Source organism: Heloderma suspectum, chromosome 7, assembly GCF_057233095.1.
Source record: "Heloderma suspectum isolate Gila_16-S chromosome 7, 16-S_ref, whole genome shotgun sequence".
NCBI classification, from domain to species: domain Eukaryota; kingdom Metazoa; phylum Chordata; class Lepidosauria; order Squamata; family Helodermatidae; genus Heloderma; species Heloderma suspectum.
Genome location: NC_139464.1, coordinates 73,691,219 through 73,719,123, shown reverse-complemented (window position 1 = coordinate 73,719,123; position 27,905 = coordinate 73,691,219). Strand labels below are relative to the sequence as shown.

General features: G+C 42.8%; 1 protein-coding gene across 3 annotated transcripts in view; it reads left to right on the top strand.

Annotated features, from left to right (window-relative positions):
• SLC16A7 (solute carrier family 16 member 7) overlaps positions 1 to 27,665 on the top strand; it is a 149,691-nt gene extending 122,026 nt beyond the window's left edge. For all 3 annotated transcript variants that reach the window (XM_084810615.1, XM_084810616.1, XM_084810618.1), the window contains 3 exons: positions 18,236 to 18,379; positions 22,107 to 22,913; positions 26,153 to 27,665. In XM_084810615.1, the coding sequence (XP_084666741.1) occupies positions 18,236 to 18,379; positions 22,107 to 22,913; positions 26,153 to 26,424 (1,223 nt within the window). In that variant the 3' untranslated portion in view covers positions 26,425 to 27,665. The remainder of the gene's footprint in view (positions 1 to 18,235; positions 18,380 to 22,106; positions 22,914 to 26,152) is intronic.
• The last annotated feature ends 240 nt before the right edge of the window (positions 27,666 to 27,905 follow it).

Here is a 27,905-nt window from a genome sequence, read left to right as displayed (position 1 = left end):
ATGAGACTGGAGGACAGCCTGCAGAGGAAGAATCACAGGGGAACCTGCATGAGAGTGAGCAAGAGGCTAAAGGTCAGTCAAACAGAGGCGATGAAACCCAGGCCTACAAGAAGAAGAAGAGAAGAGTGGTAGTAGTGGGAGACTCCTTGCTGCGTGGGATCGAGACCCAAGTATGTCGCGAAGACCCGTGGACTCGCCAGGTATGTTGTCTCCCGGGAGGACAGATTAGAGACGTGACTGAAAGGTTGCCTGCACTCATAAAGCCCACTGACAGGTATCCCTTTCTTCTCATCCATGTGGGAACAAATGATACCGCCAAGCGGAGCTACGAAGAGATCACGTCAGACTTTGAAGCTTTGGGAAGGAAACTCAAGAACTTTGGGGCCCAGATAGTTTTCTCATCCATCCTTCCAGTAGTTAGAAGAGGGATAGAAAGGGAACGAAAAATACTCCGGGTGAATGACTGGCTACGAAGGTGGTGCCGACGAGAGAGATTTGGATTCTGGGACCACGGGCTATACTTCCTGGAAGATGGGCTGTTGGCTAGGGATGGGTTGCACCTCACAAAGGCTGGGAAGAATGTGTTTGGCCACAGCATGAAGAACTTCATCAGGAGGGCTTTAAACTGAATCCTACGGGGAAGGGAGATGTAATGTTGGGGGTAACAATGGACGTAGGCGCATGCACTGCAATGGAGAGAACAGCTCTGATAGCGTCCAATAATAGTCTTCAGACACAGGTAGGAAGAAAGCCAGACTATGAAGCACATGGTCTTCGATGTCTATATACTAATGCCCAGAGTATGGGAAACAAACAGAACGAACTTGAACTCTTAATACAGGAGGGAAATTATGACTTGATAGGTATAACTGAGACTTGGTGGGATGACTCTCATGACTGGAATACAGCAGTTGAAGGATATAACTTGTTCAAAAAGAACAGGAGGAACAGAAAGGGAGGCGGGGTTGCACTGTATGTGAAAAATACATATCTCTGCACAGAAATACAGGAGGAGGAGCTTGGTAGCCCCATCGAGAGCATCTGGGTTAAAATAAATGGAGCAAAGAATAAAAGGAACCTGGTGGTCGGAGTCTACTACCGGCCACCCAATCAAGGAGAAGACAAGGATGAAACTTTTGAAAAGCAAATAGCCAATGTTTTAAGGAAGCATGATGTAGTAGTAATGGGGGACTTCAATTTCCCCGATATTTGTTGGGAGACAAGTTCTGCAAAACATGGCCCCTCCAGGAAATTCCTGACTTGTGTGGCGGATAACTTCCTCCTACAGAAAGTAGAGGAAGGAACTAGAGGATTGGCTATCCTTGACTTGATCCTAACCAACAGAGACGACTTAGTGGATAAAGTAGCAGTTACAGGAACTCTGGGGGAAAGCGACCATGTTGTACTTGAGTTCTTGGTTCTAAGGGAAGCAAAAGCCGAGTGTACTCAAACGCGTACCCTGGATTTTAGGAAAGCTGATTTTAATAAACTCAGAACAATGATCAGTAAGGTCCCATGGCAAGCAATGCTAGCGAGAAAAGGAGTCCAAGATGGGTGGGAACTTTTAAAAAAGGAAATTCTCAATGCACAATCACAAACAATTCCAACAAGAAGAAAAGGTGGAAGACAACAGAAGAAGCCAATGTGGCTTCACAAAAAGCTTAGGGATGACCTGAAAACAAAAAAGGACACATATAGGAAGTGGAAAGAAGGCCAAGTAACAAAGGAAGAGTACAGGCAGGTAGCACAGAATTGCAGGGATGGCGTCAGGAAGGCTAAAGCGGAGAACGAGTTGAGGTTAGCGAGGGATGCTAAAAACAACAAAAAGGCTTTCTTCAGCTACGTGCATAGTAAAAGGCAGAGGAAAGAAATGGTTGTTCAGCTATTAAATAAGGATGGCAAAATGATAACAGATGACAAAGAAAAGGCAGAGGTGCTCAATTCCTACTTTGGCTCAGTCTTCTCCCAAAAGAGGGTCTATGACCCCCCTGGCAAAGGCGAAGTACAGGCTGAAGGGGCAGGATTGCAGCTTGAGATCGACAGGCATATGGTCAAGGAACACCTCATTACTTTGAATGAGTTCAAATCTCCAGGGCCAGATGAACTGCATCCTAGAGTCATAAAGGAACTGGCAGAAGAACTCTCAGAACCGCTGTCTATTCTCTTTGAGAAATCATGGAGGACCGGGGAAGTGCCAGATGACTGGAGGAGGGCTAACGTTGTCCCTATCTTCAAAAAGGGTAAAAAGGAGGAACCTGGGAACTACAGACCAGTCAGTCTGACATCAATCCCTGGGAAAATTCTGGAGCAGATCATAAAGCAATCCATCTGGAAGCACCTTGACAACAATGCCGTGATTACTCGAAGCCAACATGGATTTGTCAAAAACAAGTCCTGCCAGACAAATCTGATCTCATTTTTTGATCAAGTCACCTCCCTTGTAGACCGTGGGAATGCTGCAGACATCATATACCTCGACTTCAGCAAAGCTTTCGACAAAGTGCCCCATGATATCCTGATGAGCAAACTAGCTCGAAGTGGGCTAGATGAAACAACGATCCGGTGGATCCACAGTTGGCTACAGAATCGGACTCAAAGAGTGCTTATCAATGGGACCTTCTCAAGCTGGGGAGAGGTAACGAGTGGGGTACCGCAGGGCTCAGTCCTGGGCCCAGTGCTCTTCAACATTTTTATTAATGACTTGGAGGAGGAGGTGCAGGGAATGCTGATCAGATTTGCAGATGACACAAAATTGGGAGGGATAGCTAATACTTTGGAAGACAGAAACAAAATTCAAAGTGATCTGGATAGACTGGAGTGCTGGGCAGAAAACAACAGAATGGCATTTAATAGGGACAAATGCCAAGTTCTGCACCTAGGAAAAAGAAACCAAATGCACAGTTACAAGATGGGGGATACGTGGCTCAACCACACTACGAGCGAGAAGGATCTTGGAATTGTCGTCGATCACAAGCTGAATATGAGCCAACAATGTGATGTGGCTGCAAAAAAGGCAAATGCTATTTTGGGCTGCATTCATAGAAGCATCGCTTCCAAATCCCGGGAAGTACTAGTTCCCCTCTACTCAGCACTGGTTAGGCCTCATCTGGAGTACTGTGTCCAGTTCTGGGCACCACACTTTAAGAAGGATGCAGACAAGCTGGAGAGGGTTCAAAGGAGGGCAACAAAGATGATCAGGGGACTGGAAACAAAGCCCTATGAAGAGAGACTGAAAGAACTGGGCATGTTTAGCCTTGAGAAGAGAAGACTGAGGGGAGATATGATAGCACTCTTCAAGTACTTGAAAGGTTGTCACAGAGAAGAAGGCCAGGATCTCTTCTTGATCATCCCAGAGTGCAGGACACGGAATAATGGGCTCAAGTTACAGGAAGCCAGATTCCGACTGAACATCAGGAAAAACTTCCTGAGTGTCAGAGCAATACGGCAATGGAACCAATTACCTGGGGAGGTGGTGGGCTCTCCCACACTGGAGGCCTTCAAGACGAGGCTGGACAGCCATTTGTCAGGGATGCTCTGACTTGGATTCCTGCATTGAGCAGGGGGTTGGACTCGATGGCCTTGTAGGCCCCTTCCAACCCTACTATTCTATGATTCTATGATTCTATGATCTCATCCTCTGCCGTCCCCTTCTCCTTTTGCCTTCAGTCTTTCCCAGCATCAGGGTCTTTTCCAGAGAGTTTTCTCTTCGCATTAGGTGGCCAAAATATTTGAGCTTCAGCTTCAGTATCTGTCCTTCCAATGAGCACTCAGGGTTGATTTCCTTTAGGATTGATTGATTTGACCTCCTTGCAGTCCAGGGGACTCGTAAGCGTCTTCTCCAGCACCACAGTTCGAAAGCATCAATTCTTTGGTGCTCAGCCTTCCTTATAGTCCAGCTCTCACAGCCATACGTTACTACTGGGAAAACCATAGCTTTGATTATGCGGACCTTTGTCGGCAAGGTGATGTGTCTGCTTCTTACTATGCTGTCTAGGTTTGCCATAGCTTTCCTCCCAAGGAGCAAGCGTCTTTTAATTTCATGGCTACAGTCACCATCTGCGGTGATCTTGGAGCCCAAGAAAATAAAATCTGTCACTGCTTCCATTTCTTCCCCTTCCATATGCCAGGAAGTGATGGGGCCAGATGCCATGATCTTAGTTTTTTTAATGTTGAGTTTCAAACCAGCTTTTGCACTCTCCTCTTTCACCCTCAACAAGAGGCTGTTTAGATCCTCTTCACTTTCTGCCATCTGCGTATCTGAGGTTGTTGATAATTCTCCTGGCAATCTTAATTCTGACCTGTGATTCATCCAACTCGGCATTTCTCATGATGTACTCTGCATATAAGTTAAATAAGCAGGGCGACAATATGCAGCCTTGTCGTACTCCTTTCCCCATTTTGAACCAATCGGTTGTTCCATGTCTGGTTCTTACTGTTGCTTCTTGACCCTCGTACAGGTTTCTCAGGAGACAAGTAAGGTGGTCTGGTACTCCCATCACTTTAAGAATTTGCCACAGTTTGTTGTGATCCACACAATCAAAGGCTTTAGCGTAGTCAATGAAGCAGAAATAGATGTTTTTCGGGAATTCTCTTGCTTTCTCCATGATCCAGCGAAAGTTGGCGATTTGATCTCTAGTTCCTCTGCCTCTTCGAAACCCAGCTTGTACTTCCGGTAGTTCTCAGTTCGCATACTGCTGAAGCCTAGCTTGTAGGATTTTGAGCATCACCTTGCTGGCATATGGTTGATAGTGTCATTATTATATGGTTTAGTCACTAGGCAGTAGTGGAACAGTGTTTCCTGTTACTGTTCTCTTCTTGTTTAAGAGAGACAATAAAGTTGTTGTTTAGCTTCCTGGCTAGTGTGTAATCAAAACCTTCCATGACAAGTAACTTCACAGAGCCTTAATGTGTAAAACTGTCTCCAGGCAGCCAGGAAGAAAGAGCGGATTTCCTAATTGTGTACAGAGAGAGCCTGATGTAGGTACAGTTGTAGGTGCATAAGTTCTATGTAGATATACAACTGAACACATGGCACTCAAAACTGAGGACGGTGCATGCAATCCATCTACACACACACACACACTCACTGTAATATGTGCACTGCACAGTGAACAGTCTATATTCCTCCACATCATGCAACTTCTCAGAGCTATTATGAAGATGGGGGCAACGTAGGGATGTAGGAAGGAGTCAAACCATTGGTCCACTTAGAGCAGTGTTGTCTATTCTCTCCACAAGCTCTTGAGAGTTTCAGATACAGATAGGTAAGAATTTTGCTTGGTTCATTTTGTGATAAGAACCTACCAAATATATCACAAATTTCTTCATAAATGGGATGGAAAGAACTTGAAATTAAACAAGTCCAAATGTTTAACACAGAGAGATTTGTCCATCCAGTTCCAGGGCTTTGAGAGCTTAACTCTTAAAAGTTGGGTGTTGAAACCCTGTGCATTCAACCATGCTTGTGGTGCTGAATTAGAGTTGCCATCTCTTTTCTCTGACAGGCAGGAGTCCCAATGTCAATGGTAGGTGTGGTTGAGCACCTGCCGAGGGCCCACGCCCAAGCAGAGGCCCACTGAGAAGAGCCCCCTTGACTTGCTCTTCCATTTCACCACTGCAGCCTGCTTGTTCACCTGGCTGTCACTCAGCAGTGGTGATGAAGAAGGATGAGCAGCAGATGCCACTGCCAATTTGCTCACTGGCTCTCCGCCTGTCAAGCAAGCAAGTGGTAGCAATGATGAGAAAGAGGATGAGGAGCAATAGCTGCTGATGGCAGTTGTGGTGAGAAGGCAGATTCACTGAAGGAGGGGCTCTGTTGAAGATGTCTTGCCTAGGGACATGTGAACCCACACCCATCTGGGTTCTCCGGGTGCCCGTCCAGCCCCTGCCCCTGCTCACCAGTCCCCGGACTGCACTTGAGCCCCTCCCATGCTTGGAGAGCAAGCCATGCTCACCCCAGTGACCTCATTGAGCTCTGCGGTTGCCGTTTTTTGAAAAATGGCGATTGCAAAAATGTGCATATTTGCGTATACGCAAAATGTGCATTTTTGCAAAAAATTTGCATTTTCATGCATATGCAAATATATGCATATGCAAATATGTGCATTTTTGCAATCATTATTTTGTTTTTTTCAAAAAATGGCAACTGCAGAGCTTGACGAGGCCGCCAGAGTGAGTGCGGGCCACTCGCTGAGCATGTGCAGGGGGTGAGTGGGGGCAGGGCCTCAGGGAGCAGGTCTTGGGAGTGTGGGCAGGGGGGGTTCTGCTGGATTCTCAGACAGAATCAGGCACACTCGCCATCCCTAGCCTTGCCCCATCACCCTCAAAAACCTGGAGCCAGCACTGCTAACATGTTCCTCACCTTTATCAGCTATATGACAAGCAAGTACAATAGGATCCTATCCATGCTGGGAATAGCTGGGAATGTTTGTTTCAGCTCATTTTTTGGTAAGAATTTACCAAAATTCATGAATTCCTTCATTTACAGGATGGAAAGACCTTATGATTTTTTTTTTTTTAATGAATGTGGGAGGAAGTGAAACTAACAGATTCATTCATCCCTGTTTCAAACAGGGGTCCACATACAGTACCCTGACTTAACTTGCGTGAAGTAGGCAGAATACAAATATGTTAAATAAATGTATGTCCTTGATTAAATTTACACTCCATACCAATCACAGAACATGTGCTTTGTTTCTCAAGTGCTTCATTTTTTTCCTACTCAGTCCATTTATTCCATAGGGAATTACACTAATTACAACAGAAGAACATCTAATGAAGTAATTAGGTCTGCAGTGTAATGCAAACACCCGGCAGATCTAACTACTAAACTGCTACTGCTGACTAACTAGGCTGCAATCCTAAGAGGGCACTCCTGCAGTACTGATGCTTGGTAGGCAGAGGACTCTGATCTCGGAGCCCTCCGTCTATCTTAAGCCCTTTCAGAAAGAGCTGGGCAGGGCAGGAGAATGGAAGCTTTTACAGCCTCTCCATCCCCCTCTGTTGTAATTTGAGCTAGATGGACCTCTGAGCTTGTTTGGTTCACCTTGCTGGGATCAGGGACAGAGGCCATGGATCCAGCAGTTCCATGACCTCTCCCCTCCTGTCTCCTCCCATCAGCACACCTCTTTTTCTCCTTCCCCATCTTCTTTATTCAGGGAGAGGAGACATTTGTTTGGAACAGTCTTCAGTGCTTCTGACATGGGCCCACTTCACTTCAGTCCACTTTGGGCAAGACTGCCTTTGCTTCGGATGCCAGACAAAACTTCAAATTTCTCCCCCTTGAGTGGTCGTACAACAGCTGCCACTGTTAGTGCAAGCTCTTTGTGCATCTTAGGTATATATCAAAGCCCTGATGTACACCTTTGGAGCAGTTCCCAGTCATGTGGACAGTGGCCATGGTCACATAATCATGCAATAGGGAGGTAATAAAGGTTGAACTAGGGGTGTACGGATTCCCCACCGTCTGTTCCAGTGGGAATCTGGGGGGGGGAAGGCGATTGGTTCCTCCCCACCAGAATCCTCCAGAGTGGTTCCGCCATGTGTGTTAGCATCGAAACCCATTCTCTGTTTCAGTATCATTGTATAAACAATGTAAAGCACAATGAGCAGATCAGTGCCTAGCTGAGCGGTCAGATGTTCTGGCAGTAGTCCAGAATACACAGCAGCACTCAATAATCTGAGTCAGAGCATTTATAGATGATGATATTGTACTTTGGAGAGATAAAGTCACTGCCTGGATAAAATATGGATACACATATGGCAGGATTGCCAAATGTCAGTCCGGAGGACTTTTCAATTTCTTTGGGCTTGTCAGTGCATCCTGTAGCATCTTTAGAGCACTCCCCAGAATTCAGTTGGCATCAGAGCAAAGAAACCTATGCTAGAAAGGAGCTGACTACTACTGCATGTCTTGACAGCAGATTGCTCCCCATTAGGTTATATATTTGATTCCGGACTAATGAAAAATTGAACAGAGGAACAAATAGGTATGAATAAGGACCGGGACAGAGGAGGGATCTCTGGCAGTGGAGGCAGCAGGGCAGCTCATTTTTTATATTTGATTTTAGGTTGTTTTATTATATTGAATGTTTTGTATACTGACCCTAAAAACACAATGAAATCTAATTGAAATAACAAGATGAAAATCAGTACAATGAATAAATTATGAAAATAATGAGATTTTAATGAATGAATAACAAAATGAAAATAAGGTTTAATCATGAAACTGAGTGAAGTAATGAATTGGGAAAAAAAACCCAAACACATTTATTGCACACCTATCCCTCGATTTTCATTTGAGTTAGCAGCACAGATGTTGAGGAGTATGGAATTTGCAATTTGCCAGCATCTGCAGCCAAGGGGAAGGTGTGTGGAATGGGCGATGGTGGCCTTTTGCCAGTGGGAAGGAGAAGATCAGACTGGCAGGAAGAAGGAAAAACTCTTCTGTAGGGATTTTGTGTAGAAAGCTTCTGTAGAAACATGTAACAAGGGAGCTTAGTTGGCTGGAAGGTGCTGCAGGTGAAGGGGTTTGGGCAAGATGTGTAAGGGTGGCACAGTGGGACTAAGGGATACTTTCAGAATCCCCTATCCCTATTGAAACTGATTTTGTGAAAAATTATGGTGTGCTCCCTGGGCATCTGCTGAGAGGGGGAGCTTGGTGTTCCACACATTCGAGTGTGATGTCCCTGATGTATGGGGTAATATACCACTGAGCTGTTGCTGTCGTATATGGCCTATTTACACTGCATCATTACGGTAGCTTATCATTTTAAGTGTCAATTATTTTGTCAGCCCTAGAAGATGGTGCTTATTGGGGAGGATATCTGTATTTGTAAAGCGTATTTGATCTTAGCCTTCAAGATGAACAGGACAAATGTAGGAATGTGATTGTTCTGGTATCCTGGATTCTCTTTCCCTCATAAATTAAGGGAGTGTACCTAATACATTTGGACTGATAAATGTTATTCTACCTGAGAGCACAGCAGGATATGGATTTTATGCCAAATAAATCTTCCTTTATTCCTTTCTGGGTTCTTCAAACCAATCCAGCACTACCATAATGGTCTTGTAGGCCCCTTCCAACCCTACTATTCTATAATCTTATGTAGTGCCGGGGAGGGAGGAAAATGCTGTGCCTCTTTCAGCCTTCTGAAACATAAAGATGCAGTGTTATTCATAATTATATAGATTGTTTAAAAAATCTGTATCAATGATTAAAATGATCCTAAATGTGTTTATGATTGACTAAACATGACTAAGTTTGTGCCCAGACAATCCATTTAAGAGAAATACACAATGATTTTTGCTTATATGTAGATAGAAGCTTATTTCAAGTTGTTTAAATATTTATTCTTAAAATGTACATACTTTACACTTCAATAGTAGTAATTCTAAAGGCAGGTGTGTATGTGTGTGTGTTTACTCTTAACAGCTAATGAGTAAAACATTATTCTTTATAATTGTGTGTTTCATGGTGCAGTCAGTTTTAATATGGATTATCAGGGGCAAAACAAAAATGCTGGAAAATGAAAGCTTTAAAAAATCCTGATACCACAAGAATATTTTCTTTAGGAACGTATGCCTGATGAAGGACAATACTAAAAAGCCTTACATTCTAGAGCATGCAGAGAGTTAACACAGAGTAATGTTTTAGTAAGGGATGGCTGACTTCTGTTTTCTTAGGAGCCACCCTACTCTTCTGACACTGGCCCAGGGACCAGAAGTGTATTTTGTCATGCAAAATGGTCCCCGCCATGATAAAGTTGGTGCCATCTAGCAGTAAGGGCTTCAGTTACTGCATCTCCAAGCATTACATACAAAATCCACATCACTGATCCAAGACATTTTGCTGCCTGAGGCAAAGGACAAGATGGTGTCCTTGGTCCATGTGCAGAAGCCTACCAAAACAGCAGTTCAATATGGTGAGGGGACAGTGTCCTCCACTGCACCTGAGGGCAGCAGACTAGCTTAGGGGGTGCAGAGCAAGCTGACTGCCATGCACAGTTCATTCCTCCAAGCAGCTGCCTCACTCTGCCTAACGGTAGGGCTGGCCCTGAAAATCCATAAAATGAAATATATCATTGAGATGTGGCATTCCATGTTAGGAATAATCAGGAATGATGGAGAAATCTGCAACAGAACCAAATGAGTTTGGATTTTGATTAAACTAACTGGCAGATTCCACAGTGGACCAGCTTTCCCCCTGTCAGGCAGATTCTGCAGACTTGGGGACTTTCCATAATTTGTGCAAATCTTGTCATAAAAAATACACAACAAAATTTTAAAAACTGTCCAAAGATGTGCATTTCCCCATAGGCTAAACTGTGAAAATGCACACTGGGGGGGGGTGTGTGTGTGTGCATTTTGGGGGATTTCACACATTTGTGCACATGCGAATTTGTGCAAATGTGCATTTGTGCAAATTCAGAAACTAAAAAAAAATCCGATTCCCTTGATGAGCAGACTTCGGAAAGAAAGGTGCCTGACAATCCAAGAAACACAGACGGAACAGATTTTACACAATCCGTACATCCCTAGGGATAATTAGGAAAGGGATTTAAACAGCTGCCAGTATTGTAACACCTCTACTCTATACAAATCTATGATATGACCCCACTTCGAATACTTTGCACAGTTCTTGTAGCCACACCTCAGAAAGGATGTTAGAGCTGGCAATGGTGCAGAACAGTCAACCAAAATAATGAGAGTAACTCCCATGTGGGGAAAGGTTACAATAGTTGGGGCTATTTCATTTAGATAAAAGGCAAGTAAAGGAGGGGCATGATAGAAGTGTATAAAATTACCCAGTGTGGAGGAAGTGGATAAAGAAGTCTTTCTTGTCCTCTTGTAATAGTAGAACCCATTCTACAGTGAAGCTGAATAGTGGGAGATTCAGGACAGAAAAAATGAAGTATTTCTTACAGTGCATAGTTAAAACTAAGGAATTCGCTTCTCCAAGATGTGCTGATGGCACCTACTTAGATGGATTTAAAAGTGGATTAGACAAATCCATAGAGTACCATAGAGGGCAAGGCTATCACTGTCTAGTAGTTATGATGGCTATATACACCTTCCAGGATTAGAGGCAGCATCCCTCTGAATACCAGTTGCTGGGGAACGACAGTGGCAGGGCACTCATGTCCTCCTTGTGGGATTGTCATGTTATTTTACGTTATGAATGAAACTGTGGCCAAACATTACACCCATCTTGAGTGGGAAGCTTCCACATACTGAGAGAGACTAATGGTCCATTTAGCTCAGTATTGTCTACACTGACGCAGTGGATCTCCAGGGTTCAGACAGGAATCCTTCCCTACCTGCTTATGCCAGCATTCTACCATGGTCGTATGGCCTCTCCTGTGTAAATTTCGTAGAGCTGCTAGGGAGTGGATCCACCCTGTGGTTTGCCAATTAGCCCTGCTAAGCATGATCAGCAAGGCTTCAAAATAGGGCTTTCATGATATCTCTAAACTAATATGCTGCTGGGAAGAAAAGCTCCAGTTAATTGCCAGAGCATCTCTTCTACTGTAGCATGCTTATTCCTGTTAATCCACTGCTATGTTCGCCAGAGTTCACCCCTTTCTTCTCTGATCCACAGCAGAGAGAGCCAATATTTTCTCAGCCAGCATTGCATAGAAGCTTCTCTTGGGCAGCACTACAGTGTTTTCTTTAGAGTTTAGTGGAAGCCACCCAGACCATTGACATCATTAACTTGAGCTGCTGCTATGGGTAGGGTGGAGGGAAACATCCTTCACGTACCACTGGTTTGATGGTGAATGTCATGGCATCTGTAGTCAGTATTCTTTGAGGAATGTTACTCTTCACAGATATTGCAGTCCACAAGGAATACAAAATATGCTTCATTATGGATAATTTTGCTTTATATTTCTTCAAGTGAAGGTCCTAAAATACATGCTGCTGTAATCTATCAGTAGGCTTTGCCATTAACAAACGGATGCATTTTTCCCCCCTTCAGGGATTTACACTGCAATTTGTGTCCAGAGCCCCCCTTTTGGGGGGGGCACTTTTCCTAAAGTGTCACTGTCTTAGAAGAGTCCATCCTACCACCTGAAAGATATTTCCTTAGCATTGTCCTGGAAACTCACCTGATTTCATGCCATTTAATCCATCACTTTGTTACACAATAAACTTGTTGAAATAAAAAGATTAAGTGTAACCCCCTTATTATTTTAATTATTATGGACTTACTAGCTACTGTTTTTAGAAGGCAACGGGGGGGGGGGTGATTTGCCTAAAATTGATGAGAAACATAGAATTAACCCTTGCCTTCCCACCCCATAACTGAGCACTGCCCAGCATAATTTGAGCAGTACCCTTGTGGATAATGCCCTCTCTCTCTCTTCCCTTCCTTCCCTTCCTTGCAAATGCATCCATATGCACACGCATCATTAACTATCCTCTTTTCTGCATCAAAGGTGATCTCTATCAACCCAAATACAATAAATGAAAATCTAGTGAAGGGTGTAAATGAAATGGATTTAATATCCTTGAGCGTCCGTTAAAAACAGATATTTCCTAATGATGAGCAAGAAGCCTACATCTTATTCCAACGTTGTCTTTTTGATTTGGTTTACTGGATGCCATTTATGTCCCTGCTTTTATGTGATAGTCTATGCAAATTATTGCGTAGCCTATCATGTGAATGAAAAGTGTGGACGCAAATGGTGTCCAGGACGCCATTTGCGGCCGTAAAGGCCTTAGTTTAAGGTAAATGCAGCCATTTACAGCTGCATTTACCTTAAACTAAGGCCTTTACACCCACAAATGGCATCCTGGATGCCATTTGCGTCCGCAGTCAGTCAAGTTCCCTTCAACCAGTGATACGGAATGGCGGCCGTATCATTGGTGCTTCGGAGTCAGTCGGCGGCTCTGCGGAATCACCGCGGAGCGGAGCCAGCCAGCGAGGATTCTGAGGGGAGGAATGGAGCACCTCTCCCGCCCTGTGGCCCCCCCCTGGACTGGCAGGTAGGGGATTCATACATCCCTAGACGCCTGGACACATGGACACTGAGATGATTGAAGCAGCCTTTCAATCATTAGATAAATGTAGGGTTGGTTAGTTTTTTCCAACCTTTCCAAACTTTGGGTCCCCTGCTGTTGCTGGACTACATCTCTCATTATCCTCAACCATTAGACCTGCTGACTGGGGATGATGGGATTTGTAGTCCAACAGGATCTGGTTTATATGATAAGTAATATCCCACATATGCTTTTTAAAAATTTCATTTCATTTTTTTTATATACCTGCCATTCTGTGTATTTTTTCTAAACTACATTGTATTCTAACATCAAAGCATTTCAGTCATTAAAGGGTGGGTCCTCTCCTCTGTCACTGTACCTCTTAGGCTTTTGAAGGTGCTGTTGTTGCTCACTTGCTCTACAGGCCCCGGTGATGACATTCTAATGGGAGGGGAATCTGTTTCCTCAGAAGAAGTCTTTAAGGGAGCAATCTTACTGGGACAGGTGGCTGTCTCCAAACTCAGAGGCGATTGCCTATCCAATGCAGGGCAGGAGAAGCACAGAGGGGATCGTCCCCTCCGTGCTTCAGCCACTCTGCATTTGCAGCTAGATGGCCAATTTCGGCTGTCTAGCTGCAGGAAGGCAGAGTGGGGGAAGTGGCTGCTGGATAACACATTGGATGTGTCATACCAGCATTTCTGCTTCCATGCCCTGGAATGCCCACAGGAATGTCCCGTTTTCACCGCTCCATGCTCCTTTTCTGAGTGAGGAGCTCGAGGCCATTCCGTGCTGCCTACAAGGCAGCGCGGGAGGGGGGGAAAGGTTGCTTCCTGGAAACTGATGTATCCTATGGCCACCTAGCCACTGACTAGTGGCCATAAGATTGTGCCCTAATTTATTTGCTTTTTAAAATTGATTTGCTTTTCCATTATAATTGTAGTTTTATCTTGTATTTTATTATCAGCTGCCTTCAGCATAATTTGTAGTGAGAAAATGAGGTATACATTTAATGAATGAATGAATGATGAATGAATGAATGAACGATGAATGAATGAATGAATGAATGATCCATCTGTTTATACAGCTTGTGTGCACCAGACTTTCCCTGGCTGCAATCCCTGACTATTGGGGTTGGGCAGTGATGATGTAATGGTTGAGGGAAGGCTCTTGCCCCTCTGCCCAGTAGCTTCACTGTGGGGAATCCATCCTCCCAACCTCCATCTCCGACAGGCTAAATAACAAGGCCAAGGTGAATTTAAATAACAAACAAGGGGCATATATCAGCAAAACTACCCCTCCTTACTCTAGTAATGCCATTTCATGAAGCTTTGGCAGTTTCACTTAATTTCATTTTCGTAGTCCAAGTGCTCACTTTATAGCATCCACAAGAAGCACCAGTACTTTGTCCACCATCTGCTTATGTCATGCCATAAAAAAAGGGAAAGGGGGGGAATATTTTCCTGCAAAGGAAAATCATAATTATGTGGTTTGGGCATGCTCTGGCAGATCATGTGGATAAAGACTTCTTACAAATTAAAAGATGCATGAAATGCTTAATCACATATTACATTCTACATGTCTTATTTTTCTTTTCCAAATAACTAGTATGGAAGGGGCAATTGGGATCAGGACTACAGGGCATGGGAAGGAGAGCTATCCTTTCTTCCCTGTAACAAACACCCACATTGGCACAGGAAGCTTGCCTAGGATGGCCACTTGTGAGTTCCCAAAAACAAGGTCACCGGTTTGCTTAAAATTTGAATATGTTAATTTATATGTATAGATGCAAATTTATAAATTATTATAATTTAAATAGAAATATACTACATATCATCATAGTGTGGAAGACTGTGATCAGGTGGCCTGTGTGCCTTGCTCAGTCTGCTGTCCCGGTGCTGTTGATGGGCACCTTCAAGGCCCAGCTCTTCCTTCTGATGGGTCTTTGTCTTGAAACTGGACTTGAACTGGACAGCCATTCAAATAGAGGATGCTTTCAAAACAGAGGTCAATCCTTTGGCAGCCCTTCAAATAGCGGGATGGCCATCTACAAAAGAAGACACATGGCCACCCTAAGCTTGCCTCCAAGGGTAAACAACAACTTTGTGTGTGGGTAGTGGGTGGGGGGAGTTGTCAGGGCAGCAGCACAGAGAGGAAATTTAACACCCCTCTCCCTATGTGCCATAGTCCAGATCTTGATCATCCTTACCCCATGCCTGCTAATCAGGAAAGGAAAAGAAGGCATGGAAATCTATGTATTTCACACATTGTCTAGTTTGGCCTGCCTTTTCCCTTGATGTCCCCTGTTTCTATGATCCTCAAGACGTATAGTGCACCTGAAGGGTTCCCCCCCTGCCAAAAAAAGTATTCCTTGCCCAGTGAGAAAGACCAACATCTCAGAAACTAGGTTGCCTTCTGACGTTCTTAACATTCTAACATTGCTTGAAACCTTTTGACATAATGGCTGCACTAGGATGTCACATTAAGCCAGGGATCCTGGATGAATAAACCATGATATGGACAAGCATGCTGGTTCACTTAGCCTATTCACTACATCTTTGCTCCTTCCATTGGTGAGGATGAATAAACAAAGTAGGTATGGATAGCTTCATGTTATGCCCAAATCTGGGATTATGGTTAAATGTGCCAAACAAGCCAGGGTCAAAAGCTAGCTTTAAACCAAGGTTTAAAGTTGGTTTATGAATCCTGGTGGGTGCACCTAACCATAATCCTGGATTTGAACATAATGTGAAGCTATCGCTTCCTGGTTTATTTACCCTCTTGCTTGAAGGGAGGAGTGAAGTGGGAACAAGTGGATTGCATGCGTCAGAACCCTGCTTGTTCACACCATGATTTATTAACCCAGGATCCCTAGTTTAATGTGACATCCAAACATGGCTAGACTGAAAAAGAAGTGCCAGGGACATGCCATTCAATCCTTTATTAACACAGCACTCCAATAATAAGAATAATAAGAGTAACACAGTACTCCAATAATCCACTTGGCTAAAAATTACCCTTACTGGCATACAGGAGATGTTTGAGATTTAGAGATGGTGAACCTGGGATGTAAACTACGACCAACTGTAAATATTTACAGGCTACAGTTAATTTCACTTGGCTTCTCATAGTGGAAATATAAAGTTTGTTCTTTTATGGGGGTGGGGGTTAATGGAAAGCTTATACCTCAGACAACATACAGATAGATTTTCAGTAAAACCAAATGTAGTGCTTGACATTTCAGTTTATTGCAGAGTCATTTTTAGTGCTAGCTTTAAATGTGAGACTGCTTTGGTTTCTTTTGGGTTTGTTTTTTTTAAGGATGGTAATTAAGTGCTTACAAAACTGAGACTGATAACTTTCGTAGTTTCGTAGTTATCAGTTATTAACTATTTCGTAGTTATTATTTCGTAGGATCCTGAAACAGCATAATCAGGTGTAGGGAAAGCTTCCCAAATGTGCCCAATAGCACTTAGATCTTGATATTTAACAATCGCATTCCAGCTGTACACTCTTCAAGATAAGATACAGGATATAGCTCATACCAACAACAACGGTTTTATATGGGGAAAACACATTATATACAGAAATAAGACCAAGAACAAAACTCCCTTTGGCATAAAACTTTGATTTAGGAACACAAATGTTCACAGTTTATGGATCTATACCAATGCATAAAATGTCTTATCTCAGCAGAATAGTACTTACACAGTCCTACGTAGCTCCAGAATTCAGACAATGAAATGGAATTAATGGATTTATGATTTATCTTTCAGTACAACAGCATATAAAGCAAAATGTTGACATCTAAACCAAAAAACAAACCCAGTAGGTTTCTGAAGTGATCCACATACATAATAACCACATGATTTCCAGAAGAGTGTGTGTGCCTGGCTTACATTTATGCTGGAGTTATCTAACCCTTTTCAGATGCTCCTTCTGCTAAACCTCCAATTTTAAGAATGGTTCAGTGTTAAGCAGTGTCACTGATAGAACCCTCCCCACCTCAAGTGTCAGTGCATTGCCACCAGGGTACATGTAACGCATATCAGATCACAAAATTTTAGGGTCAGTACTCAGAAGCAGTTGCGGGGGGGGGGGGATACAGTTAAATTTCATTGTATGGTTAAGCTACAGATTATGCATTTATTTATTTATTTATTCTTGGGGAGTCAGATTTTACTGGGACACCTCTCCCCCAGCCAAACACAGACAGACAAGCATGGGGAGGAGAGTCTTGATGCTTCACTCCCCAGCTGAAATTTTACCAGTAATCCCCCTTATATAATTACATGGCTTAGAAAATAAAAGCCCCATTGGTTAAGTTATTCACCAGCATGTTTGTCCTGAGAAAAGATGCAAGTGGGATAGTCTTGATGGCTTTTTTTTTTTTTTTAACAAATACGGTGATATATGAGTGCTAATAATAACAAACAAACAAACAATTACCACCTTGGCTGAAGGAAGCCTCTCAGACAGTTGACTAAAGAAGACAGATTTTTTGAAAGATGACATAGATGGATTTGGTGCCCATTCAAGATATTGTATTGCCTGAAATGAAGCCCTAAGGTTGCCCTCCTACCATTCAGACACCATATCTTCACCTATTCACCCACCCCCCTTGGCAGTGCCTGTTCCAGGTTTGAGGGCCTTGGGCAAGTCACCCTCAATGGTGCCTCCCTCAGTAAGTCCACCTTCTCACCTCCATTGTCACCAGCTGCTATTGTTCCTCATTCACTTTCTCATTGTTGCTATCACTTGGAGGCAGAGAGTCAGTGAGCCAGCAGGCAGTGGCATCTACTGCTCCTCCATTTCACCACCACTGCTGTCTGGGCCAGAGTAACAAGCAGGTTGCAATGGTGAAGAGGAGGAGCAACTCCAGGGGGCTCTTGTTAGTGCCTGCTGGTGTGTGGGCCTTTGGCAAGTGCCTGACCATGCCTACACTTGACGCCGCCCCTGTACCTCAGTGCTGCCTGAAGCAGGTCACTTCACCTTCTGCGTGGTGGGGCCAACCCTGGCTAGATCAGATCTCTACTGTAACTGCCCAGTTGGGCCTTTCCTGTTCATCTCTGTGGAAAATAAAAACGTTCTGACTCAGTGAAATGCAGCTTCCTAGATGATGTTAATGAGCATACATTTGATATTTTCTGAGCTTAGTGCAAAGTGTTCTCTCCATCACTGAAAAAAACCCTCCTTATTCCTAATGCCTTTATGCTTTCAGAAAATAACCCTGCTCCTTCTTTTTTTCTGGCATCAGGCCCCATAAGCAGTGTCTTGGTCAACAGATATGGCAGCAGGCCAGTCATGATAGCTGGAGGGATCCTGGCCTCCTTTGGAATGGTTACCTCTTCTTTCTGCAATAGCGTCTTGGAGCTTTACATATGTGTCGGTGTGATTGGAGGTAAGTGATGGATTAAAACCTCTAACAAAGCCCTTCTGTTTCAGTTTCTCTCCCATGTTCTCCTTCAACATACATCATTGGGTATTTAAATGCATCTTCAGATAGTTTGCATCTGATTATTTTATGATCATTCAACTTATGGTGCGTGCTCATAATCCTTCTGCACTGCATGGTAATTACAGCACAGGAACTGATTGGTTCATGGCAGCATTTATTATAGCCTTTTGTACTCCAGTTCTGTATAGGTCTTTTTCCACCTTTAATCGTACTACCCTGTAAATGTACTTACAGAGAGAGAACAAATATACATGGAATGTAAATCCTGGTTCCACTCCAAATCCTCTGTTGTCCTTTGCCATATTATGAGGTGTGTGTTTGTGTGTGTGTGTGTGTTTTTGCCATGGAGTAACTTGTAGGCAACTTTTCATGAGGGAACGCTTTACCATAGGAGCCAGCTCTGAACACAACATTCCCAAAGTGTCTGAATGGGCCTCAGTTGCATTTCAGTCATGCAATTACATATTACATTGAACTCCCATTCAAAGATAAAAGCTGCTTTGGAGCCATATTCATACAGCCTACAGATAGTTCTCTGCTCACAAGCCATCCTTTGGAACATTTAGACTGACTGTCTGGGCCAGCCATCCTTTTAAGACTGGCCCAGACATGATAACTGTGTGGCCAAGTGATGACTGAATGAGACATCACATGTCAAGCATCATTGATTGATTGATAGATTGATTGATTGCATTTTTATTCCGCTCCTCAGCCCCAAAGGCCCCCAGAGTGGTTTACACATAGTTAATAAGAACGAGACAGTCCCTGCCCACTTTTCTTACACTCTAAAAAGGCATGAGACAAAAGGAAAAAGGGATGGGGAAGGAAGAGGGGGAAAAGGAAGTGCTCTTTCAGCACAACCAGAACTTTCGTATCTCCAAAGACCATGTTTTTCAGCAAAGTCAGATTGCAAATCCAGCTGCAAGCCTTCAGGCTTAAGTGGAGATTGCAGATCACCATTTCCTCCAACTCAGTCCTTTCAGTATTGATTCACACAGCTGCTCAACATGTGATAGCTGCAATCAGTCCTTGCCAGCTTCAGTGGTTGTATGAAGCCCCTGGATGGGTTTTTGTCATACAATCATATTCACTTAAAAATCTGTAGCAATCATGCTCTGAATGGTTATGACAATTAGACCAGAAAACATAGGTGGATTTAAGAAATGGCAAGCCATGATATTGGCATATACCTGAGAGAAAACAAACCCGCTGATCACCTAGTAGCTTCACCATCCCAGTCATCTAGATGTGTGACTCCAGCTTACATTTATGATCACATTTGCACCCCACTATTTCTCCAGTAGTTCAGGATGCCATGCATAGATTGATCCCATCTTATTCTCACACAACCTTTGTGAAGAAGGTCAGACAAAGAGATAGCAACTTGCCCCAGGGCATCCAGCAATTTCATCACTGAATAAGGATTTAAATCCAGCTTTTCCAGTTCAAGTCCAGCAAACTATCCACTATATTTTTAAATAACTTTTAACTGATGTGTACAACTAGCCTGATAAGTATAATGGGAAAGGGAAACATCCACAGAGGATGGGTAAGTCCTGTCTCGCTAACCTTTTAGAGTTCTTTGAGAGTGTCATAAAATACAGGGGTGATCCGGTAGACATTGTTTACTTGGACTTCCAAAAGGCTTTTGACAAAGTCCCTCACCAAAGACTTCTGAGCAAACTTAGCCATCATGGAATAATAGGAGAGGCCCTCTTATGGATCAGTAACTGGTTAAAGAACAGAAAGCAGAGAGTACATATAACTGGTAAATTCTCCCAATGGAGAGATGTAAATAGTGAGGTCCCAAAGGGATTTGTATTGGGAGTGGGACCAATACTTTTCAATTTGTTCATAAATGATCTGGAATTAGGAGTGAGCAGCGAAGTGGCCAAGTTTGCTGATGATGCCGAAAATTATTTCGGGTGGTTGAAAATAAAAAAACAGGATTGTGAGGAGCTTCAAACTGGGAGAATTGGCATCTAAATGGCAAATGTGGTTCAATGTAAGCAAGTGTAAAGTGATGCATGTTGGGGCAAAAAAATCGCAACTTCAAGTATAACCTGATGGGATCTGAGCTAGCAGTGACTGACCAAGAAAGAGATCCTGGGGTTGTGGTGGACAGCTCAATGAAGATGTCAACCCAGTGTGCAGCTGCTGTAAAAAAAAGGCAAACTCCATGTTAGACATAATTAGGAAAGGAATTGAGAATAAAACTGCCAATATCATACTGCCCTTATATAAATCTATGGTGTGACCACACTCAAATACCGTGTACAGTTCTGGTCACCACACCTAAAAAAAGATATTGTGGAGCTGGAAAAAGTGCTGAAAAGGGCAACTAAATGATCAAGGGGCTGGAGCATCTCCCTATGAGGGAAGGTTATCACAGCTGGGATTGTTTAGCTTGGAAAAAAGGAGGGTAAGGGGAGACATGATAGAGGTGTACAAAATTATGCATGATGTGGAGACTGTGGATAGGAAGACATTTTTATCCCTCTCTCCTAATACTAGAACCATGGGTCATCCCATGAAGCTGCTTGGTGGGAGATTCAGTACAGATAAAAGGAAGTACTTCTTCACACAGCATATAGTGAAAATATGGAATTTGCTACCACAAGATGTGGTACCAATTTGGAAGGGGGTAGATGATTTTCTGAAGGAGAAGGCTATCAATGGCTAGTAGTCTATGAAATTAGAGGCAGTAAGCCTATGTACACCAGTTGCTGGGGAACATGGGTGGGAGGGTTCTGTTGCACTCATGTCCTGCTTGTGGATCTTCCATCAACAGCTAGTCAGCCACTGTGTGAACAGAATGCTGGACTAGATGGACCCTTGGTCTCATCCAGCATGGCTCTTCTTATGTTCCTATGTAAAGAAGATGAGGAAGGGAATGTTTGCTCAGATCACATGAAAGAATTCAGAGCTACCCTTCCTTCTGGTTCTGGTTCTCAGCTGTAAGATTACCAGAGGCCAATTGGCTGCCTACATAGCAGGGTCAATCCCTTAAATTCTGCCCGCAGCGATCTTAGTTTCTGTACACACACACAAAGTCTGTGTAAGTCTCTCCTCCATGAGAAATCTGAAGACCCCACAGCGATGTGTGAGGGTAGCATTTTCTGTGTAATGGTCCATATGTATTAAGCATTTAAAGCCTTATTTTATGTGTACCTATTCAATCCTAAGTAAAGGATAAAGCTAAAGGCAGAGGATTTATACTTCTAAAATCTGCTTGGTTTTTTGTTGAGAAGGTGACATTTAATAACTTCTGTGAAATGAACCAAGAGCAAATTGGATTATAGCTTAGTAAAATACAGAAACAGTGTGCTCAAGGTCTTGATATCATTGTTCCTCTGTCGCTCTGTTGTCTGTAACATGGATCACACATTGCTAAAGCTTTTGCCTTTATTGCGCCGTAATAGAGGGAAATGAGAGAAATTTAGTGTGGCATATCAATGCCATTAAAACACGTGGAAAGCAATGAACGCTCACGTTTATTTGCCAGTTCCAATGGCTTTTTTTATCTTCCTTGAGAATTACAGGATGGCATTTTAGCTTTCTGTCTTTTCTTTTCTGTGGGTGGAGGGGGTGAAGAGGGAGTATAGTGCAGAGTCCTAGCATATTAAATGCAATAACGCTATATTCTCTTTGCTGTCTTTTTTTTTTTTAGGTTTAGGCTTGGCTTTCAACTTGCAGCCAGCCTTGACGATAATTGGCAAGTATTTTTATAAAAAGCGTCCCATTGCTAATGGACTGGCCATGGCTGGAAGTCCAGTCTTTTTAAGTACTCTGGCGCCTCTCAATCAGTTTCTTTTTAACGCTTTTGGCTGGAAAGGAAGCTTTCTCATTTTGGGAGGACTCCTTTTGAACTGCTGTGTGGCTGGATCACTCATGAGGCCTGTTGGACCTGCACCTGCTATAAAAAAAGACGTGGAGAAGGGGAAAGGAGACTCTGCCTTGCACAAGAATGACAAGAAATCTGTTTGGCAAACCATCAATCAATACTTAGATTTATCCCTCTTCAAACACAGAGGATTTCTGATTTATTTGTCTGGAAATGTGATCATGTTTCTTGGCTTCTTTGCCCCAATTGTATTTTTAGCTCCTTATGCCAAACACAAGGGAATCGACGAATATTCCGCGGCTTTTTTACTCTCTATCCTGGCTTTTGTAGATATGTTTGCTAGGCCATCCATGGGCCTCGTTGCAAACTCCAAATATATCCGTCCCAAAATCCAGTATTTCTTCAGTTTTGCTGTTTTGTACAATGGAGTCTGCCACATCATGTGCCCATTGGCCGAAGACTATACTGGCCTGGTTGTGTATGCAGTACTTTTTGGACTGGCCTTTGGCATGGTTAGCAGTGTCCTTTTTGAGACACTGATGGATCTGGTTGGTGCTTCAAGGTTCTCCAGTGCTGTGGGACTCGTCACAATTGTGGAGTGCTGCCCTGTTCTTTTAGGCCCTCCTTTGGGAGGTAAGGATGATGATGATGATGATGATTTGACATGTAATATTCTTTGACCCATTCATATTAGAGACCTGCAACCAACAGTGTGGTGAGTTAGTTGAAGTTAGCATGTGACAATTCACTCCCTGCCCATTTTTTTCAGATCCCCTTGTTCTTCCTGGACTACAGCCTTAGTCCTGTGGCAGCTAACTTTTCCATGTCCATACATTTCCTTCTAGCCTGTATCAAACCATTGTTCCTGACCTTGAAGCCTGTGCGAAGACAGGGTGTTTTTTTTTTAAACATATATATCCCAGTTTTCTGTTTGACCCTCAGATTTCCTGCACTAGCCTTCTGACTTTCAACCATATTTCTGCTTCTTGAACTACTGCCAAGATTCACCCCCTTCCTTTGGCCACCCTATCATCCCATGCAGCTTTCTCATTCTTCTCAACCTTTCTGCAAACAGCAGATGGCCCTCTTCTCATTAGACTCTAAGAGATTTTTCTGTAGCTTTGACTTCTCCAAGGCTCCCCTTTACTCAGCTCTATACCTCTTCCATCCATTATACCCTAAGGTTGCTGCTTCCCATAACATTGCCTACTGTGCATTATTATTATTATTATTATTATTATTATTATTATTATTATTATTAATATATCTGCATTACATTTCCTCCCCAAAGCTCAAGTTGGTGTGCATGGTTCTCTCCCCTCCCATTTTGTCTTCACAAAAACCCTGTGAAGTAGATTAAATCCTCTTCCCACCTTCCCAAAACTAAGACTTCTTGCTTCCCTGCTGTTCCTAGGCCATACAGAAGTGTTTCTGAGGAAAACTGACTTAAAAAAAAAGCTTACCACAGAAGCTGCACTGTGAAAACTCTAGCTATTAACACATGTGGCCCGAGTGGCTAGATTGTTCATGAACATTCAGTGACACCATAGCCCTTCAGGCAATGGTTAGGTAGTACTTGAAGACAAGGCAGTTGGCAGGCTCCAAGTAGTTTTGGGCAGTATTTATAAACGCATGGATGTGTTGAGGTATGGCATGGTGAGGATTCTACCATGGAGTTAATATTGATTGATTTGTTTATTTAATATATTAATGTAACATATATAAGCCTGTTCAGAAGCAATGCTCATGTGATGAAGCAATACATGAACAGGAAGTGGGGCCACACCACCCAGCCTTGTCCCAAAATCATGCATGCCACTATGGATTGCATCCAAATTTAGGAGTCTGCAACTGGCTTGGCTGAAGTGAAGTTCCCCAGCCTCTCCTCCCCACAGCAGCATCTGCAGCTCCCTGAAAATACCACACAGAGAGTTGGGGGCCCTGCTGAATGGAATGGTCAGAGAGACCTTCTGTGAGTGGAGGTCTGCTCATGGAAGGTGTCTCCATGTAATTTTTGTGAAGCCCCCACTTTCATTTGCACCACAGCACAACTTTTTCAGAGGGGTCCCCCGATCCTCTGGATACCTCTAGGGGCTGCTGTTCAGAGTAGGGACAGAGAGGTCTGCTTCAGCCAGTCCACTTGCATGTGCCTAAATCTGGAGCCAACCCAATGACAAACACAATAGCCAAGGAAAGACCTCAAAATGAACTTTTTGGCTGTGTTCTCCTGTGAATCTCTCCAAATGATCATATGACTTCTTTGTGTCTTAAGTGGAATGTCCAAATCTCCCTTTTAAGTTGCTATTCCGGGTGCTGCTATGTTTCATAGCTCTGATCTGCAGCTATGTTGGCATCTTCTTCAAGTGCCTTAAACTTCTTACGTATGAATGTCATATGTGGGATTGATGATAACTGCTTAGACAGAATGTCTCTGTCAAGAGCCCCTCGGACAACATTTCTGGTACTGACACATAGGGGAAGATTTTCCTAGTCAGAACCAGAATCACAAGTGAAATCCCTTTTGTTCTAAAGGCTCTTATACCTCACTAGAACTGTAAGTGCTGGCTGAATTTCTGTCAGCAGATTTAAGGAAGAAGGGACAAGGAAACACATTCACAGAGGTCCTTGTGACTTTGAATCTCAGTCAAAGTCATGTGCTTAGACAATTATGTAATTGCTGGCAAATTTAAAGCTTAGTTCACCTTTGCAAAACCAGGATTTTACTTTGCACTAGTTTACATTTACAATTTGACAAGAAAATCCTTGAACAAAACACCGGATAAGCATGGGTAAACTGAATAACTACATTTAATAGCCACAGCAGGTGGGGAGAGGAGAAGATTAAGTAGAAACTGGCTACTCAGACTCTCAGTATGCCATCTAGTGGAGTGAACCTACCTCCTATTTTAACAGTGATCAGCCCCTTGTAACATGTTTATGCAGTGCTAAATAAGCTTACTTGGAAATACGTCTCATTGAACTCAATGGAACGAAGTAAACAAAATGAACTCAATGAGACTTACTTCTGAACAAACACCTTTAAGAGTCTACTGTAAGACTTAAGGTGTTTCACTCAAGGTTCCCACCATCTTTGGACATGTACCTTTTCAAAATGTTCTCTTACTTTCATCCCGCCTGCTATCGTTGTCTGCTGCATCCTCTGCACATCCTTTGGTGGGTAGGATCCAATCTAAAATATTTACACTATCACTCGGCCCAAAGGTCCACTGTTTTAGTGGCTCACGGGCAATAAAACATGTATTGTTATTGTCCATTGGTAGTCTTACAGTAGTTCTGAACAGACAGCATTCTTCCTAATATGACCTCTCTTCTTTCTTTCTTTCTTTCTTTCTTTCTTTCTCTCTTTCTTTCCCTCCCTCTCACACATACACACCACACAACTCTAACCTTAGGATGCTTAACTTCAGGAACCATGGACCTTTGAAGCAGTTTCCAAATTGTCTGTATAATATTACTTATATGGATTTTAACATTTGACGTAGGTGTACATCCCACTGATTTCTGTACTTTGAGGTCTCATACAGTGAACAGAAGTGCCAATCCTAAAGTCTGTACATTTGACATATAATTTTCTTTGAGAAGACTACTCACATGATCATTTGCAAATATGAGACCCAGTTCATAACATATGAATCCCCTCTTAGTAATTTTGTGTTCCAGAATGTGAATTTAAGCACAGTGAAATACAAAACACTTTTAAGAATCTTCATATATTTGAAGCTTCAATGGAGAAACATTTTTTGATTCCAAAAGTAGAATTTAGAACTTCTGTTCTGTCTGCTCTGAAAGACTGATCTGTTTTAATTTCAGTATTATTTGAGGGCAATCTTTTTTTTTTTTTTATCTTTCAGGTTTGCTTGTGGACATAACCAAAGATTACAAATACATGTATTTTGTCTGTGGTGTAATTGTCATCACTGCAAGCATCTGGCTATTCATTGGGAATGCGATCAATTACAGACTTTTGGCAAAGGAGAAGAAATTAGAAGAAGAAAGGCAGAGTGCACTAAAGAATGCTGATTCCAAGGAAGTAGAACCTTTGACCCACAAAGAGAGTGAAGAAACAGTGAGCAGGTCAAGCAAACTGCAAGATAATCCCTCAGAAAGAGAAACTAATATTTAATACAAAAATACATGGTTCAAATACTCCTATTTATAACTTGCATTAGAAGTATTTCTTCAACGTACAGGCCAGATTTTGTAGTAAATATAATCAGTCTTAATAGTCAATGGGAATAAGAGTTTGCAAAAAAATAAAATCCAGTCAATTAGATCGCAATCCTTCTCCTTCCATGCAGAGAGAAAATGGTGTAGAAGGATTCTTCATAGAACAGCATTGTAACCTTTCCCTCCCATACCACGCTGCCCCTGCACCTATGGCACTCTGGCTTTACCAGGCATGCCATAACATGCCTGGACATTCATAGCCAAACAAAATCCTTCTGTGCTTTGACTAGAAGCAACTAGCCACCTGCACACGTCTCCCCAGGTGTGCAAACTACTTGCAACAGGAATGCAGATGCGTGGTGTAGGAAAAGAGGGTTATGCTGGAGTCCTCTGAGGAGCTGTTCCTCACCCTGTTCTCCATGTATGGGAGGAGCAACACTGTTTTGTTTGGGTATCAAGAGCATTAGGGGTCCTGTAGAAATTGGTGGGAGTGAGTCAGTTCAAATACAGACCCTACTCAGGGTAAGGCTTTGACTGTAAGGTCTTCCAATAACAAATGTTCTTACTCCAAATCAATTTTTTAATGCAAAAAGATGTGCTTGCCTAGTAAAGGAAGACACCGATCTCAATCCTCTAGTTGCCAGTCACTGTCTGTTAAAACTCTTCACCTGGTATATTTTTGGCCACTGGAAGGAAATGATTTCAAGCCATGAGTTTAAATATGAAAGTAAAAAAAAAAAAATAACGGAGTAACTATTAATAGCTACCTGAGTAAAAAGCGCACAAAAATGAATCACTGTTTTATAGTGCATTTTCAGTGGATCAAAAAGGTCTATTATTTCAGATCAAACTTTACTATGTGGATTTTAAAGACACATGATGTGAGAAGTGGTAGATTTTATTGCCAAGTGCAATATGTACTGTAACTACAGCGACTAAGGGGTTATTTCCTTCTGCTGTAATAGATTAGAAATGTAAATATTTATGGCTTGATCCTAAGACATGCAAAATTATACTTAGGATGGGTTGTATTAACTGCTGCATCACTGCAATATCACAAATAGATATGCTGGCACAGATGTTTAGGATCAGGGTATAATTTTGAACAACGTGTTGCCTTGTGATCATCACTTTTACTCCATACATGTTTGAAATCTGTTTGCATTCATGGTTATTAAAACACGCCACTGCCACATTACCAAGTTCTCTATCTTCAGTAACCTCTCCATTCCTGAGACACTGATGTCAGGGCTTGCAGCACCAAATGACCACTGCTAATAGAGTTTCTGTCAACTAGGAGTCAGTGCTTTAGGGCACAATCCTATGTGTGTTTGGGCAGAAAAAATGTCTTGCAACTTTCAGCCTGTCCCAGCCAGCATGGCTGGCTGGGGCAGGCTGGGAGCTGAAGGACTTTTTCTGTCTACCATGCATAGGATT